The 17,205-nt window shown below is 21.4% G+C and overlaps 1 protein-coding gene across 2 annotated transcripts; it reads left to right on the top strand.

Moving 5' to 3' along the window:
• Positions 1–486: 486 nt before the first annotated feature.
• LOC122507784 (gamma-1-syntrophin) lies at positions 487–15,012 on the top strand. Of its 2 annotated transcripts, none has more exons than XM_043620689.1 (10): positions 487–1,242; positions 2,698–2,802; positions 5,940–6,138; positions 6,775–6,900; positions 9,042–9,203; positions 9,927–10,111; positions 10,284–10,442; positions 12,853–13,077; positions 13,407–13,610; positions 14,114–15,012. In XM_043620689.1, exons 1-10 carry the CDS (start codon positions 1,180–1,182, stop codon positions 14,219–14,221), a joined length of 1,536 nt encoding a protein of 511 aa, XP_043476624.1. In that variant the 5' UTR covers positions 487–1,179; the 3' UTR covers positions 14,222–15,012. The 2 variants fall into 2 exon arrangements, with proteins under 2 accessions (XP_043476624.1, XP_043476625.1); XM_043620690.1 differs by having other exon boundaries at positions 505–1,242; positions 5,943–6,138.
• Positions 15,013–17,205: the final 2,193 nt, after the last annotated feature.

Raw genomic sequence — 17,205 nt, 5'->3', positions numbered from 1 at the left:
TGTAATATTATGGTATTGAATATAAATATATATTTGTAACGTATTAATATAATAATAATATTATATTATGATATATTATCAAATTGGTTATCGTTGTAATTGTTATTTATATTTAAATATGATGAGTGCAGTATAAGAGATTTATTGTTACTAGATATGATGTAAATAATTAATAATTGTGTAATTAGTGTGAATGAAAAAGGGTTATGTTCACTTGTTGTGATACATGTTTTCAATACGTAGAGTATGTTTATACGTGTATTAGTGCAGTGCAGTGTTGGTGTTGTGATTCTGAACACTCCATAGACTTTACAAACTCTATAACAGGGCATGCGCAAAGATTTTTGCCATGGACCAAGGGCTAAATGCTCCCTCACGAATTCAGTTCTACTTTGGAGTTCTTTCGTAATGTACTTCAGAGTAGTCCCAAAAATAGTCATAAGAATAACTTCGACTTGTGTAATGTTTTTGACTTTAATAAATGTATTGGGTTTACTTGCGAATTTAGTTGGATTAATAATTAATTAATATTATTAATTATTAATTGATCCTTCTTATTCGTGAGGTTTTTCCCTCCGTTTTAACGGAAATTAACTTGTTTTATTTGAATATTTCCGCCTTCCTTTTCAAAGGATTAAACCAAGATTGAACATCAAATCAAATCGCGGATCTTACGCCTGCGCGTAAATAACGTAACTCCGCACGTAACATGAGTCGGATTGTCACGCTATCTGGAGTTCCATTAGAGAAGTTTAGTTGAGTTCATTTCACGACGATTCTCCGACGTGAACGCAAGGGAACGTGTTTAAAACCCGGGATTCGTGTATATATACGACCAAGAAGAATGGTTCTTCAATGTGGATAAATATTAAATACCACTGACAGTGTAGAGAATCATCGATATTATTTCAAATGTCAATTTGATTGACAGTTGAATTTCTTTTCAAGACTTTACGGAAATTATTGTTTCATTTGTGAGTTCAACGTACGATTTATAGTAAAAAAAAAAAAGAAAAGAAAAGAAAGAAAGAAAAAGGGAAAGAAAAAAAGAAGAAGAAGAAGAAGAGGGAAAAGAAAAAAATGTGGCACCTTCAATGTTGGAGTAATTGTCTACGTTTGAATTTTGACAGCGTGTGCTATTTGTGGCCAATGGATGAATTGTGGTATCAGTAATTAATTATGAGAATCAATTCAACGAAAATGAGTACTCCGATCGAGGAGAAGATTGATCAGAAGTTAAAGGTGAATATAATATTGACAAAAAAAAATTATGTCCCTATATATCAAATTTTTTCATTATATTCAACACGATCATTGCAATCAATAACAGAGTTACGGGGAATAGAATGTGTTCGTGACATGCCTGTTCCAAAATTATTACCACATCGACAGAACAATTATACCGGATGAAAATTACTAGTGTCATATATATCTGCACGAATTTAAAAGTCAATTTTTTGACAATTGTTCCCAAAGAACAAAGCAATTGTTTAGGCTAAACTGACTTTTTGCCACTTTTCCCTTAATTGAAAAATTGATTTTAAGTTTTTGAATCGTAGGCAATTTTCCCTTTTTTTTGGAGTCATATAACAAAAAATTTCTTTTTGAACTACGTTGCCATGCGCGTCAATCTTTTTTCAATCGAACGTCGACCTTAATTTATGACCGTTAATTGCCCTTAATTTATATTTCATATTTTTTGCATTAAATGCCTATTTTTTTATATTTAAAAAAAATAGAAGATAAGAAAGAATCGAATTTATCGATGTTTACTTAAGCAATATGACTTTTGTTCTTTTCACTCATCAACTTGTTATACACAATGTTTAACGATTTTATAAATCCTTTATTAAAAGTACCTATTTTTAATTCAATGAACACGAATAAAAAGACGCGGTATTCTTTTGTGGTATTTCTTTTTATATTTTACGAGAAAATGAAATAGTATTTTTAGGAGAAAAATAATTATAATGGAAAATAGAGTATAAAAAATTAATGATTCTGTTCTAAAGCAAGTTATAAATGGTATTTATTTATTTATTTATTTATAATAATTATAATAATTTATAATAGATTATAATAATGTAATAATAATTTTAATTAAATTATTCTGGTTTTGTAAGTTACCATTATTAGTTTATTTTTCGATAAAAGATTGATCTATGAAAATGTATTTATACAGAATTCTCGTCCTCAAAGGGTTAATTAAACATTCTGTTATAAGCAAGGTAGAAAATTTATATTAATAAAGGAAATTCAATTAAAATTAATTAAACGTCAAATGCGTCAAAATAATTTCAATGATGGTAAATTGCTCAATTTTTTGAAAATTAAAAGAGAGTGAATTTTATTTTTAATTACTTATCTATTTTATTATTTAATTTTCATAATTAAAAAAGTTATTTTTAAATAGTTTCAATTTATTAAAATTAATTGAAAAATATAATAAAAAAACTTAAATTAAAAAATATAATTTATTTGAAAATTACAAAAATTTATTTCGATTATTAATTATTTTCATTGAAAGTCAGTTTATCCTAAATTATTTGTTACTTAGTATTTATATATTACAATAGTATTGAATGAAAGATGAGACAAATGAACTTTGGAATATATTTTTTATGCGAATACAAAAAATGTTTAATTAGCGATTAAAATTGATGATTCATTAATCTGGATATATTTTTTAAACAAAAGGTGCGGACGGGGATGGTGGCAGTTAGCGATGGCAAAAGTAAACCAATTCCAATGCGTTTATACCTATCGATGGAGATTTTGAAACTTCAAAGAGAAGATTTAGAGGTAATATGATTTATTTGATTTCAAAATATTCAAATTGGTGCAAATTTAAAATGTTTTTATTTTCAAATATAAACTTTAAATTTTCAATGATTTCTAATTCAGAATTTTCAAAAATTCGCTTAAATAATTAATTATTAATTAATTAATTAATTATTAATACAATTTTTGTCGAGAATTCACTTATTTTTATAAATAATAAAATTCTTTGGAGGAATTCAATTATTTTCGAAAGAATTGAAATAAAATTTCTCAAAAGATTACAATATTTAAAAAAAATTGCCTAAAATCGCTTGAAAGAATTCAATTATTTTTAAAAATATTGATAAAAATCTTTAGGAAAATTTAGTTATTTTCCAATACAATTACAAGAAAATTTTATAGAAATAATTTAATAAATTAAAAAAAATTGTAATAAAATTGTTCGCAAAAATTCAATTATTTTTAATACAATATTAATAAAATTCCTCGAAAGAATTTAATTATTTTCATAAGTTATAAAATTCTTCAGTGGAATTAAATTGCTTTGAAAATTTTAATAAAATTCAATTATTTAGACAAGTTTTAACAAAATTCCTTAGAAGAATTCAATTATTTTAAACATTTTTAATAAATCCTTGGAAACAATTCAATTATTTTTATAAATGAAATTCTTTGCAAAAATTCAATTTTTTTAATACAAATTTTAAAAAATTTCATGAAAGAATATAATTTTTTGAAAATTTCTTTTATAAAATATTATAAAACAATTCGCAATTATTTTTTTAAAGAGTAAAACCGTTGCAAAAATTCAATTATTTTTAATAAACTTTCACGAAAGAATTCAATCTTTTCTTTATTCGATATAAAATTATTCAAAATAATTTAATTATTTTTTAAAATAATTTAAGAAAATTCTTCGTAAGAATTGAATTGTTTTTTATAAATAAAAAAAATTTATCATGGGAATTTAAAAAATTTTTAATACAATTTTAATAACATATTTCGAAAAATTCTATTATTTTCTAAAATAATTGAACTAAAATTTAAATAAATCATTCGAAACAATTCAATTTTTTAAAAATTTTTAATAAAATCTTTACAAAAATTGAATTAATTTCTATATTTGAATAAAATTTCTTAAATTAATTAAATTATTTTAGGAAATTTAATTATTTTCTACAAATTTTAACAAAATTCAATAATGAAATGTTTTATTTGATGAGATTCTTCTTAAAATTAAATTTCTTTCTAAATTTTCAATTTAATTTATTAAAGATGAAATACTTTAAAAGAATTCTTTTATTTTTGTAAATAGTAACATTTTTTTCCAAAATTGAATTATTTTCAACAAAATTTTAATAAAATTTTACAAAAGAATTTAATTATTTTTAAAATTTTTAATAAAGTCTATAAAAGAATTCAATTATTTTTATAAATGATAAAATTCTTTGCTGGAATTCAATTTTTAATAAGTTTTATGAAAAAATTCAATTTTTTGAAAATTTTTTGTAAAATTTTAGGAAACAATTCGCAATTATTTTTTTAAATAGTAAAATCCTTGCAAAAATTCAATTATTTTCAATAAAATTTCAGGAAAGAATTCAATTTATTTCTTAATTCGTTATAAAATTTTTCAAAAGATTTCAATTATTTTTAAAAATTTTAATAAAATTCGTAGCAAGAATTGGATTATTTTTGTAAGTTAAGTTATAAAATTCTTCAGTAGATTTCAATTATTTCGAAAATTTTTAATAAAATTCTTCGTAGGAACTCAATTATTTTGAAAATTTTAAGTAAAATTCAATTATTTAGAAAAATATTAATAAAATTCTAAGTGAAGAATTCCATTATTTTTAAAGATTTTGATAAAATTATTTATAAGAATTCAATTGATTTCATTACAATTTCAAAAAAATTTCTTGAAAGTATTTTTTTATTTTTAAATGTTTTTAATCTTTATTAAAACAAGACAATTCTTTTCAAAAATTTTAATAAAATTCTTTGCAAGAATTAAATTATTTTAAATTCGATAATCTATAAAAGTTAAAAAAAATCAGGAAACAAAAATAAATAAAATCCAGTGTTTTGTAAAAATAAATACCGTTAATCGTATTTTTCAACTTAATAAATTTACAATTAAATTTACAAATTGAACTGATTTTTAATTCAAAGCAATTTTGCTAAAATTAATTTTTTTTACTTTTTAATCTTTAAACCTATTAAATTAGAATTTCAATTATTTTAAAATTCAAAAATTGAAAAGAAAAATAATCAATTTTTTTTCTCTATTTTATCTGTTTCTTTATTTTTTCTATTTATTAAATATTTTTTCCACTTAATATTTTTTTCTACTCAATATTTTTTTTCTACTTAATTTTTTTTTCTACTTAACATTTTTTTCTACTTTATGTTAATTTTATTTTCTATACTTTACATAAATTTATATTTTATTTTGACGATTTCCTTTATTCCGATAAATTTATTCTCGTCGCAAGTAAGTAAATCGATATTAAAGTCTGTACGGATAGATATCTCTACTCTTGGTATTTGAATAAATTCATACATTACGGAATAAAATGCTTTAATTATAACTGCTAGCTGTCTTGAAATTCAATTATCGACAAAACTCACTTAACTCACTGTCATTTTGAATTAAAAAAACGGTATAGATCTAAAATTAAATTCCATCAAATATTGGAAAACCGTGTACATCTATGCACTTCATTTACCGTCTTCCGATTATAAGTAATATTAACTCTGTTAAATTATAGCTTGTTAAGATAATTAAAATTGACGTTATCATCCTGTTTATAAATACAAGTGAATCGTGAGAGTCAAACTACTAATGCATTCTCATAAAAAATTAAACAAACAAAAAATTAAGTTAAAATATCTGCATGTAAATAATTAATAATCGTCTGAATAATTTTAAACCATTTGAATATTAATCGGATAAAATTTTCCTTTAGATACGGAATATTTTTTTCTACCTCTTTTTAATATTTAAATTTTTAATTTTAAATTCACATTTAATTTTAATCGGAATTATTGGATAAATTCTATGTTTTGGAAAATTAAAGTATACGTGGATTTAATAAAAAAAAAAAAAGAAAGGGGATTTGAAAAGAAAAATTTAAAAATGTAATAATGGTTTCTAGCAGGCAACGAATCATAATAAACCTCCAGTGGATGCGAAAGAGCGAATGGTTCAGATAACGAGGCAAAAAGTTGGAGGCTTAGGATTGAGTATAAAAGGAGGAGCTGAGCACAAGCTTCCTGTTTTGATATCCAGGATTTATAAAGGACAGGCAGCTGATCAATGTGGTCAACTTTTCGTTGGAGACGCTATTATAAAAGGTGAATTACTTTCTTTCAATTTCGAAATTTGAATTATTTTTTCATCAAAAAAAAAAAAATTAATTCTCTAACATAAAAATTAGTTTTAAAATTATATTTTTATTTATCTACATCTTTTCATTTTGAATCAAATGGAAAATTGTTCAAGTTTTTGAAAATTTGAAATAAAGGAAAAAAATTTCAACTACAGTTTGAAAATAATTTTTTAATAGTTTTATAATTAATTGAAATTAACTGAAAAATATAAAAAAGTAAATATAAAGAAAAATAGAATATATTGTGTTCCTAAAGTTTTGAACGTTCAATTTCCGATTTTATTTATTTTATTTCTCATTCAATTGAAATTGATAAACTTCTATATATTTGCTGAATAGAAAAAAATTTAAAGAAATTTTTTATTTTGAAAAAATAATAATAAAATTTTTGGCTTTAAAAAAATTAATTTTTTTTGGCTTTAGTTAATTAATAATTGAAAGTTTTTTTTTTGAATTGGTTAAAAATAGTTACGAATTTTTATTACTTATTGAATAAAACATTGAGTATTTCGATATTGATTAATTCGAAGAGTTAAAATAGCAACTATTGCTTTGTTTTTGATTGAAGAATAATCTTTTTATTTGCACAATTATCGAACAGTGAATGGGGAATACATCACAGCCTGCAATCATGACGATGCCGTGAATATACTTCGAAATGCTGGCGACTTGGTTGTTTTGACAGTTAAACATTATCGAGCAGCGAAGCCATTTTTACAGAAAAATGGTAATTAATTTTCTCCTCTAAATGATTAATAAGTAAAACTATTTATTTATATTTATTTAGTATATTTAATTTCTAATTACTTGATTAGAATTGATTCTGAATTTCAATTCATAAATCAATAATAATAATAATAATTTTTGTAGTCCGGATGTCTGTTCGAAGTTTGAAATATTATTTTTGATTCTTAATTCTTTTTGATAAATTTTGAATTTAAAATTAATGGCCAAGATCTATATAAAGAATTGATGTCATTTTAATTTAATGTTTTGAAGATTAAATAACAAAAAAAATTAATTAAACAAAATTATTTCTAATTAAATATGATAATTAACTTGTAAATTTAATTTAACATTCTAAAACATAAAAAATTAAGACTATTGTTTTGAAAATAATTAAATTATTACGAGGAATTTAATTAAAACTGCATTGAAAATAATGGAAATCTTATAACGAACTTCATAAAAAATTAGCAAATGTTAAGCAAAACAATTCAACTATTTTTATAAGTATTAAAATTCTTTGCAGCAATTGAATTATTTTTAATCAAATTTAAATAAAATTACACGAAAGAATTTAATTATTTTCAAAAATTTCCATAAAATTCAATTTCACGAAGAATTTAAAATTCTATAAAAATAATTCAATTATTCTCAAAATATTTTTAAAAAATTCTATATAAAAATTAAATTACTTTCAATGCATTTTTTCAATATATTCGTCAAAAAAATTGAAAGAATTCAATTATTTTCAAAAACTAATAAAATTATTGTGATGAATTCAATTATTTTGAATATACTTAATTTTAATAAAATTCTTTAAAGAAATTCAATTATTTTCAAAACAACTTTAATTGAATTTCTCAAAAAAATTTCATTATTTTCAAATATATAAAATTCTTCATAAGAATTTAATTTCAATTCTTTTCAAAACAATTTTAATTAAATTCCTCGAAAAAATTCAACTTTTTAAAAAAATTTTTAACACATTTCGATAAAGTTCAATTTTTTTTTCTAAAATTTTAATAAATCCTTTGAAAAAATTCAATTAATTTTATAAATAGTAAAATTCTTTGCAGGAATTCAATTATTTTCAAATAAATTTTAATTGAATTTCTTGGATGAATTGAATTTTTTAAAAAAATTTTAACACATTTCGAAAAAATTCAATTTTTACTAAAGAATTCAATTATTTTCTAAAATTTTAATAAATCCTTTGAAAAAATTCAATAATTTTTATAAATAGTAAAATTCTTCGCAAGAATTCAATTAATTTTATAAATAGTAAATTTCTTTGCAGGAATTCAATTATTTTTAAAAAAATTTTAATTGAATTCCTTGGATGAATTCAAATATTTCAAAATATTTCTTTAAATTTCAATTATTTCCTAAAATTTTAATAAATTCTTCGAAACAGTTCAATTATTTTTATAAATAGGTAGTAAAATTCTTCGCAAGAATTAATTTTTTTTGTCAATAAAATTTTAATAAAATTCCTTTTCATAAAATCAAATTGCTTTCAAAATTTTCAATTAAAATTATTAAAGAAACTCTATTAGTTTAAAGAAATTCAAAGAAATTTTTTAAAAAGAATTTAATTAGGATTTTTAAAAATTTTAATAAGATTCTTTGCAATAATTCGATGATTTTCAATACATTAATTTTAAAATTGAAAATATTTGAAAAGAAAAATTATAAAAAAGTTTAGAAACAAAAAATCAAACAACAACTAACTTCAAAGTTGTATAGAATTTTATTTAAAAAATTGAATTCTTGCAAAGAATTGTATTAAAATTTTTGAAAAAATAATTCAATTCTTCCGTGGAAAAGAATTTGAAAAGAATTTGATTTATTTTTGAAAAATATTTGAATTCTAATAGAGATTTTTATTCAAATTTTTGAATTCTTTCGATGAATTTTATTTTTATTTAACTATAAAAATTATTGAATTATTTTTATTTTATTGAATTATTTTTTTTTAATTTTATTGAAAAAAATTGAATTTCTACAAATTATTAAAATTTTTGCAAATAATTGAATTCCTGTGAAGAATATTTGATTACTTATGAGAATAATTGAATTTTTTTTCGAGATAATTTATGAAAATTGTATTAAAAATAATTTAATTTTCTTTTTTCTATTAAGAAAAAGAGGAGAAATTGGACAATGCAACAAATGGCACTGCAGAGGATGGATGGGTTTCTCCCAGTAAACAGCCAGGAAGTCCTAAATGCAGTCACAGTAGACATGGTTCGAATGCATCTGCAAGTTCCGCCCACACAAAAAAATGGGTCGATCTAATAACAGGTGTGCATCCATTTTTAGTATCAAAGGCATTTAATAATAAAAACAAATATATTTGTTTTAACGATTCGTAAAACAATTTATATTGTATTATTATATATCTCTTGTGACACATTTATTCATTGAATATGTTTCGCGCTATAAACTTTTCAAACGACTGGACATAATGAAAAGCTAGTGATTGTTCCAGTAACCAATCTCACTCTGCATTTTTTTTATTATTAATAAAGCGCATTGAACTTTTCTCATAATTCTCACAATTTTACAAGACATTGAAAGAATACTTAATTACTGTATAGACTATAATTTTATCTCTTTTTTATTTGAAAATCGATTTTTGAAAATTTTCTTCCCTTTTCTTGTTTTACTGAGAATATAATAATTAATTCAGATCCTTGAACTTTGCATAAATTTACAAGCAATTCGTGAATAATTTCGAATGTTAATTTTCAAAATCCGTTGTTCATTGATTATGTTCTCCTTCCGTCGAATTATATTACTCTTAATGTAATTATTTATTCGATAAAAATTACTATTCGATAAAAATTACTATTTGATAGAAATTATTAGATAAGAATAACTATTTGATAATTATTAATTGATAATTTAAAAAAATGAAAAATAATAATAATTAAAAATTATTAGATAAAGATTATTAGTGGATAAAAAGAAAATTTCCAATTGAAACGTTTCTTTCTTGATTAAGAAATAAATCTTCTTTTTCAGTTCCCTTGATGATGGCATATGTTACGAGATATATATTTGGTACTGATAAATTGAGGCGGAATGCCTTCGAAGTAAGAGGATTAAATGGAGCCAGAACTGGAATAATACATTGCGATGATAGTGCCATTCTCAGTCAGTGGCTGAAATTTATTACAGATAATATTACAGGACTGACTCATTTTCAAGTTAGTGTTTTCTTTTTCTAAACTTCTTTTTCTTAATTTAAATTAAAGGAGGGAAAATTTTTTTTATTTTCTTGAAAAGGGAAAAATTTATTAATGCTGTATTATTGAATAATGATAATAATTTCGCTATCGAGGGAAAATAATTTATGACTGTTGCCTTTTTCATTTGCAGATGAAGTTATATAATCGAAACTTTGGAGTAGGCGAGCGAATCGAATATATGGGCTGGGTAAATGAGGCCATCAGCAATAGCAATCAACCATGGCAGAGTTACAGGCCAAGGTTTTTAGCTCTTAAAGGACCTGACTTGTTACTTTTTGAAACGCCTCCCGTATGTATTAAATTACGATTAGATTTTTTTTACAAAAATTATTCTTATCGAGAATTATTATTTCGTTCTTGGAATTTTTTTTATTTTTTTAAATAAAGTAATGGAAACTGTATTTACTATACAAAATAGTATTTAATTATAATAATTATTAATTATTTATTAGTTATTTAATTAGAAATTATATTTTTTATTTTACTTTTCAAAAAAGGAATGATCTAATTTTTTCTCACGATCATAAAGTTTTGAATGTTCAAATGAACAAAATGTTTTTCTACTTCAAATTTAAATTATCTTTATAAATAATAAAATTCTCCTCCGAAATTCAATTATTTTCAAAAAATTTAATAAATTTCTTGGCAAAATATTATTAATTTTCAAAAATTTTTCTCAATTTAATGATTTTCAATATCTATATTATTTAAATAAAAATATCATAGGAATTCAATTATTTACAATGAATTCAATTATTTTCAAATTTGTTAGAAATTTCTTCGTAATAATTCCATTATTTTCATAAACTATATGCAATTTTTTACACAGATTCAATATTATTTTCGTAAATAATAAAATTTTTTTAGGAATTCAATTATTTTCATAAATAATAAAACTCATAGCTGAATTTCAATTATTTTTAATTCAATTTTAAAAAAATTTCATAAAAGTATTCAATTTTTTTGAAAATTTTTTATAAAATAATTCGCAATTATTCTTTAAATAATAAAATCGTTGCAAAAATTCAATTATTTTTAATAAAATTTCACAAAACAATTCAATTTTTTCCTAATTTGTTATAAAATTTTTCAAAAGAATTTAATTATTCTTAAATAATTTAAGAAAATTCTTCGTAAGAATTGAATTAATTAATAATAATAATAATTTAATAAAATTTAATAATTAAATGTTTAATTTAAAGAGATTCTTCACAAAATTCAATTTCTTTCAAAATTTTCAATTAAAATTATTAAAGATGAAATTCTTTGAAAGAATTCAATTATTTTAAGAAATAATAACATTCTTCGGAAGAATTCTATTATTTTTGTAAATAGTATATTTTTTTGCCAAAATTTAATTATTTTTAACAAAATTTTAATAAAATTTAACAAAAGAATTTTTATTTTTTTAAATAGTAAAATCGTTGCAAAAATTCAATTATTTTTAATAAAATTTCACGAAAGAATTCAATTTTTTCCTTAATTCATTATAACATTTTTCTAAAGAATTTAATTATTTTAAAATAATTTAAGAAAATTCTTCGCAAGAATTGAATAATTTTTTATAAATAACGAAACTCATCATGGGAATTCAATAATTTTTAATACAATTTTAATGACATATTTCGAAAAAATTCAATTATTTTCTAAAATTTTAATAAATCATTCCAAACAATTCAATTTTTTAAAGAATTTTTAATAAAATCTTTGCAAAAATTGAATTATTTTCTATATTTTAATACAATTTATTCAAGGAATTAAATTATTTTAGAAAATTTAAATAAAATTCTAAAAAGAATTTTATTATTTTCTAAAATAATTTAATAAAATTCAATAATTAAATGTTTAATTCTTCATAAAATTCAATTTCTTTCAAAATTTTCAATTAAAATTATTAAAGATGAAATTCTTTGAAAGAATTCAATTATTTTAAGAAATAATAAAATTCTTTACAAAAATTCAATTTTTTTCTTAATTCGTTATAAAATTAAAATCTTTGAAAATCTGAATTTTTCATACTTTTAACTAACAGTTCTGCAGAATTAATTTTTTTCATAAAGTTTAACTGAATTTAAAAAAAAAAAATTATTTCATGCCTTTATTTTCTAATATATAATTAATTGAAGAATTTTCGAATAAACAAAATTTCATGTAAAATGGAATTTTGTAAACATTTTTGAAAATTATTAAAAATAATTTATTTAAAGAAATATTTAGGTACTTAAAAATTCTAAAAACTAATAATTAAATTGATGAAAATAACTTTGAAGAAGTTACAGAAATAATATTCTTTTATGATATAAAATAATGATTTTATTACTCGGTCATGTTTAATTATTATAAAACATGAAGAAATCGATTACTCCGAGTCTTCGACTCGGAGTACTCGATTTCTTTATATTTTATAATAATATTTTTAAAATTTATTGAATTTTAAAAAGTTAGAATTTAAATCTTTTGAAGAATTTTAATTCCTATGGAAAAATAATAATGATTAAATATTTATTTAAAAAAGAGTTAAATATTTATTTTTTATTTTCATTTTTATTCTCCTTTTTTTCTTATTTTTTTAATTTTTTCCCCTGAATATATCACCGTCTGGATAAAATGAGAATAATATTAAATTTAAAAGTTGATTAATTTTTTAAAATTGAAAATTATTTCTCTAGAGTAATTTTTTCCTTTTTTTTTGTCAACAGTGCAACATAGGAGACTGGTCACGATGTGCATTAACTTTTAAAGTATATCAGACAATGTTTCGTGTTATGAGGGAATCGGAAAATGTTGACGAGCGTCAGCATTGTTTTTTAGCGCAGAGTCCAGGAAAGTCTCCAAGGTATCTTAGCGTGGAAACGAGGCAAGAATTATTGCGAGTGGAAGCTGCGTGGCACACAGCCGTTTGCTCCGCAGTCACACATCTTAAAGTTAGTCTCTATTAATTTATTTATTTTTCAAAATTAACTCTCTTATTTTCCTTTTCTTTATCGTGAAAAGCAATTTTTCACTTAGAGAATTAAATTTAACTTTTAAATTTATTTTAAGTTTTTATTTCAATTGAATTGAATTGAATTTTTGTTTTTATTTGAATTTATTTGAACTTAATTTAGGTTTTATTTGAATATAATTCAATTCAATTCTGGTTTTCATTTGAATTTAATTCAAGTTTTTATTTGAATTTAATTTAATTAAATTTTATTTAAGTTTTTCGTTTAATAAAAAGCAAGTTTAGTAATTAAACAAAAATTTGTTTTAGAGCAAAACATTTCCAGTGACTTTCAATGGCAAAACAGCGGGTTTAACGTTGGAATGGTCTCAAGGTTTTTCGCTTGCTTTCGACGGAATGACGGATAATGTTTGGAGGTACAAGTTTTCCCAGCTTCGTGGGTCCAGTGACGATGGCAAAAGTAGATTAAAATTACATTTCCAAGAACATGACAGTATTGCTATTGAAACTAAGGTAAATTTTTATTTATTTTCTTTCAGAGAAATTTTTCCTTTCTTTTAGAGAAATTTCCATTTTCTTTTAGAAAAATTTAATTTATTTTTTTTGGTGAAATTTCTATTTATTTATTTTAAAGAAATTTTAATTTAAGTACAAAATATTCTGAACGAAGAATTTTTTCTATACGTAAATATTTTTGAAAATTATTGACTGAAATAAACATAAAAAATACAAATAAAATGTTTTGAAACCTATAAATTATTTTTTTTAATACTTGACGAAATACCTATACCTAATTTTTAAATAATTTAAATTGGAAAAACAAATAAATTTTCTTTCATTCGTTCAAAACTTTATTATGTACATTTTTATTTTCCTTTAGAAAAATTTGTACTTATTTTCATCAGAAAAATTTTTAATTTATTTTTCTCTTAGAGAAATTAAAAATTTATTTTTTCATTAAAGGAAAAGCGATAAAAATTGTATATCAATTTTTACAACAATCGTTAATTTTTCAGGAATTGGAATGCTCCCAATTACAGAATTTATTATTCTGCATGCACGCTTTTCTAACTGCAAAAGTGGCAGCAGTTGATCCAACTTTTTTAACGTCGACAACACCGTAAGATTTTTATTATTAAATACAGTAAGTCCGACTGAACTCAATTTACTCAATTCTTTCGAAAGAATAATCGTTACGTTTTTCGAAAAAAGACAAAAAAAATAACAAATAGAAAGAAAGAGGGAAAGAAAGATAGAAAAAAACTAATGAAAATCCACCCCAAGAAGTTCTAGTCAATAATCCAAATGATTATTTTAATTTTCAATTTTTAATACTATTTTTTATTCGAAAAACATTTTTTGTTTTTTTCTACTAAAAAAGAATTTACCAAAAAAAAATGAAAATTCTCTATATCTACAATTTTGAGTATTTTAAATTATAATTTTAAATTATAATTATTGACAATTTATAGAAATATTTACTAGACTGAGTATTCTTTAAGTGTTTCTGTTTTATATTCAGAAACAGATGTTGTATAGTTATAATTTGCAGTATGTATGATAATTTCTTTTGAAATTATGGAATTGCTTAGGAAAAAGAAGAAAAAAAAAACAATTATCTAGTTTAGGAGAGAGAAAATTACATAGATTAATAAAAAGAAGAATCACATTTTTAAGTCGTAAATGTAAGTGAAAAAAAAATTTAGTTTTTCGTTCTTTCGAATTTCTATTTTCCATATTGAAGACGTAAATTACAATATAAATAATTGTTATCGCGAATTTACTGGTTTGTAATTTCATGAATTTTAAGTAACAACAAGGGAGGCAAAAAAAAAGGTTAATAAATTTTTTTATTAAAACATATCGAGTAACTTAAAAATTATGAAAATACAACTTAATTTAATGAAAAATGCAACAAACAAAAATCGTTCTTTTACATATTTTATAATTGTTATTTGCGCATTTAATTTTTGATATGTTTTTATATTATTTTTTATTTGAAAAAATTAAAGAAAAAAACAAATGAGTATTACTATGTCAATAAAAAAAATTTCAATCATCACCTTAGGCATAGTTATGTCATGTATTAAGAATTGGTACTTCGACCATGGTGGCTATACCTTCGAGTAAAAAAAAGAATTTCTTCTAACGTTTTTTCGAAAAATAACGTTTCTTGAAATTAAAATATTATAGTGATTTTAATCGAGACGGTGCGGTATTTAGAATAAAAATAGAATTCTATTTACTCTCGAGTATATTTAAATGAATCTCATGCTTTTCATAGACAACTAGATATAAATATATATATTTTTTAAATATTAAGTTTGTATTAAAGGAGAAAAACTGTTATTGAAATATGTAATTATTTTTTTTAACTATATATGCGCAGAATTTTAGAATTTGTTGCTTTCAATGAACACTCGTTTAGAGAGTCTGCAAATTAATTTGCCACTGTATATTTATATTATTAATATTATATATTATATAATATTATATTTACATTGATATTATATTTATATTAATATTATCCTAAATTATATTTGAGAGATAAACAAGCTTCTATTATTATCGTTAGATTTATATTATTGTTTAAAGAAACCAGAAAAAAAGAATTTTTCGATATTTCAACACTATATTGTTGTATAGAAATAGATAGGGAAATATATTTAGTTTAGCCTATTGCAATCTCTATCAAAAATTAATAAAAAATTAATTTAGTTTTCAATTATTTTATTTTTGCTACTAAGATAATTATTTACAAAAAAGAAAATTGTGTTCGTATGTATTTTTCTTGCAAATATTAAAATAAATTTACTTAAATAGAAATTTAAAACGACGACGATTATAAATTTATTAAATTGAAAAATTTTTTTGATAGAGATTGACGAAATAAATCTACCTGAAAAACTGATTGTGGAATCAATTTTATTGACCAACGAGGATTTTGTAAAAAATTGGTTTTTGATTTTAATTATATTCTTCGTTTAATAGAATTGAGAATAGAAAACAAATACGATCTCGGTTTACACTCGTAGAAAGTGCCTAAACATTTGTCTTAGAGTAATGACCGTTTATTGTAAATCTCTTGTTAATTCCAATGCGCCAGGATGTTACCATGGTCAGAATAATAAAATAGAAGAAAAAAAATACAATCTCTAAACGAAAATTCATCCTCAATGTATGCGTCTTTGAAAAAGAATTATTTACAAAAAAAGAAAATTATCTTCTGATTAAGAAAAATTTTTTTAAACATTTTCTTTTTTCTAAACGTAATATTAAAATGTCTGCGTTTATATTTAACATAAAATAAAAAAAAGCGGTGAATTTTTGTAAAAGAGACGCTAAAACGAACTTTTAAATAGGCGTACGATTTTTGAGAATAAACTGAGCGGAAAAAAAGATGAATGCATGTATTGTAATATCGAATGCTTGAAATTATTGAAAGCGTAGAAAAATTAATTAATCTACATGATTAAATTTAATTACAGAAAAATTTTCGATTCTAATATACCAAAGTCTAGATATTAAAATAAAAAGAAAATCGGGGTTTTTTTTATGTAATACAAAAATCACATTATTAACAAGTATGCACACGCAATTTTATTTATATCAAAGAAAATAAGTGAAATAAAAACCCTGTAATTAAATTTAGATCGCAATTAAGGACTGCACAATTATTATATTGTATAGGTAGCTTAATAATATTATACAAAAGCCGAAAAAATTTATCGCAATTGAAAAACATAAGACAAGAAAAAAAATAATTAAATTATAAACATTAGCTAAACGAAAATTCACAAGAAAACAAAATTATCCACTGGGGAGTGAGTGAAATTATTGCTTCTTTTTCTTATTTGCTACGCGCAAAATTTTCAAATTGAAAAATCATTTTTATACAGATTCAAAACAATTACAGCCGAAATGTACAAACGTAAAGTACAAATATTTTTTCATATAATGCCTATTTGTTATAATTTAAAACGAAGCGTGTACAAATGATTTCTATTCCTTTTTATTTAATTAAAACATTTATTTTTTTTTTTTGTAAATGAAAGTCTGGTGCAAGTTAAAAGAATGATTTCTGTAAAAAAAAGTATGAGAAGTATTA

Source organism: Leptopilina heterotoma, unplaced genomic scaffold (genome assembly GCF_015476425.1).
Source record: "Leptopilina heterotoma isolate Lh14 unplaced genomic scaffold, ASM1547642v1 Lhet_51, whole genome shotgun sequence".
Lineage (NCBI taxonomy): Eukaryota > Metazoa > Arthropoda > Insecta > Hymenoptera > Figitidae > Leptopilina > Leptopilina heterotoma.
This window is presented reverse-complemented; position numbering and strand designations above follow the sequence as displayed.

Coding starts and splice junctions, on each gene's coding strand:
- LOC122507784 (XM_043620689.1), top strand. CDS start 1,180: ATGAGAATCAATTCAACGAAAATGAGTACTCCGATCGAGGAGAAGATT. Junction 6,901..9,041: donor GCCATTTTTACAGAAAAATG/GTAATTAATTTT, acceptor TTTTCTATTAAG/AAAAAGAGGAGAAATTGGAC. Junction 10,112..10,283: donor CAGGACTGACTCATTTTCAA/GTTAGTGTTTTC, acceptor TTTCATTTGCAG/ATGAAGTTATATAATCGAAA.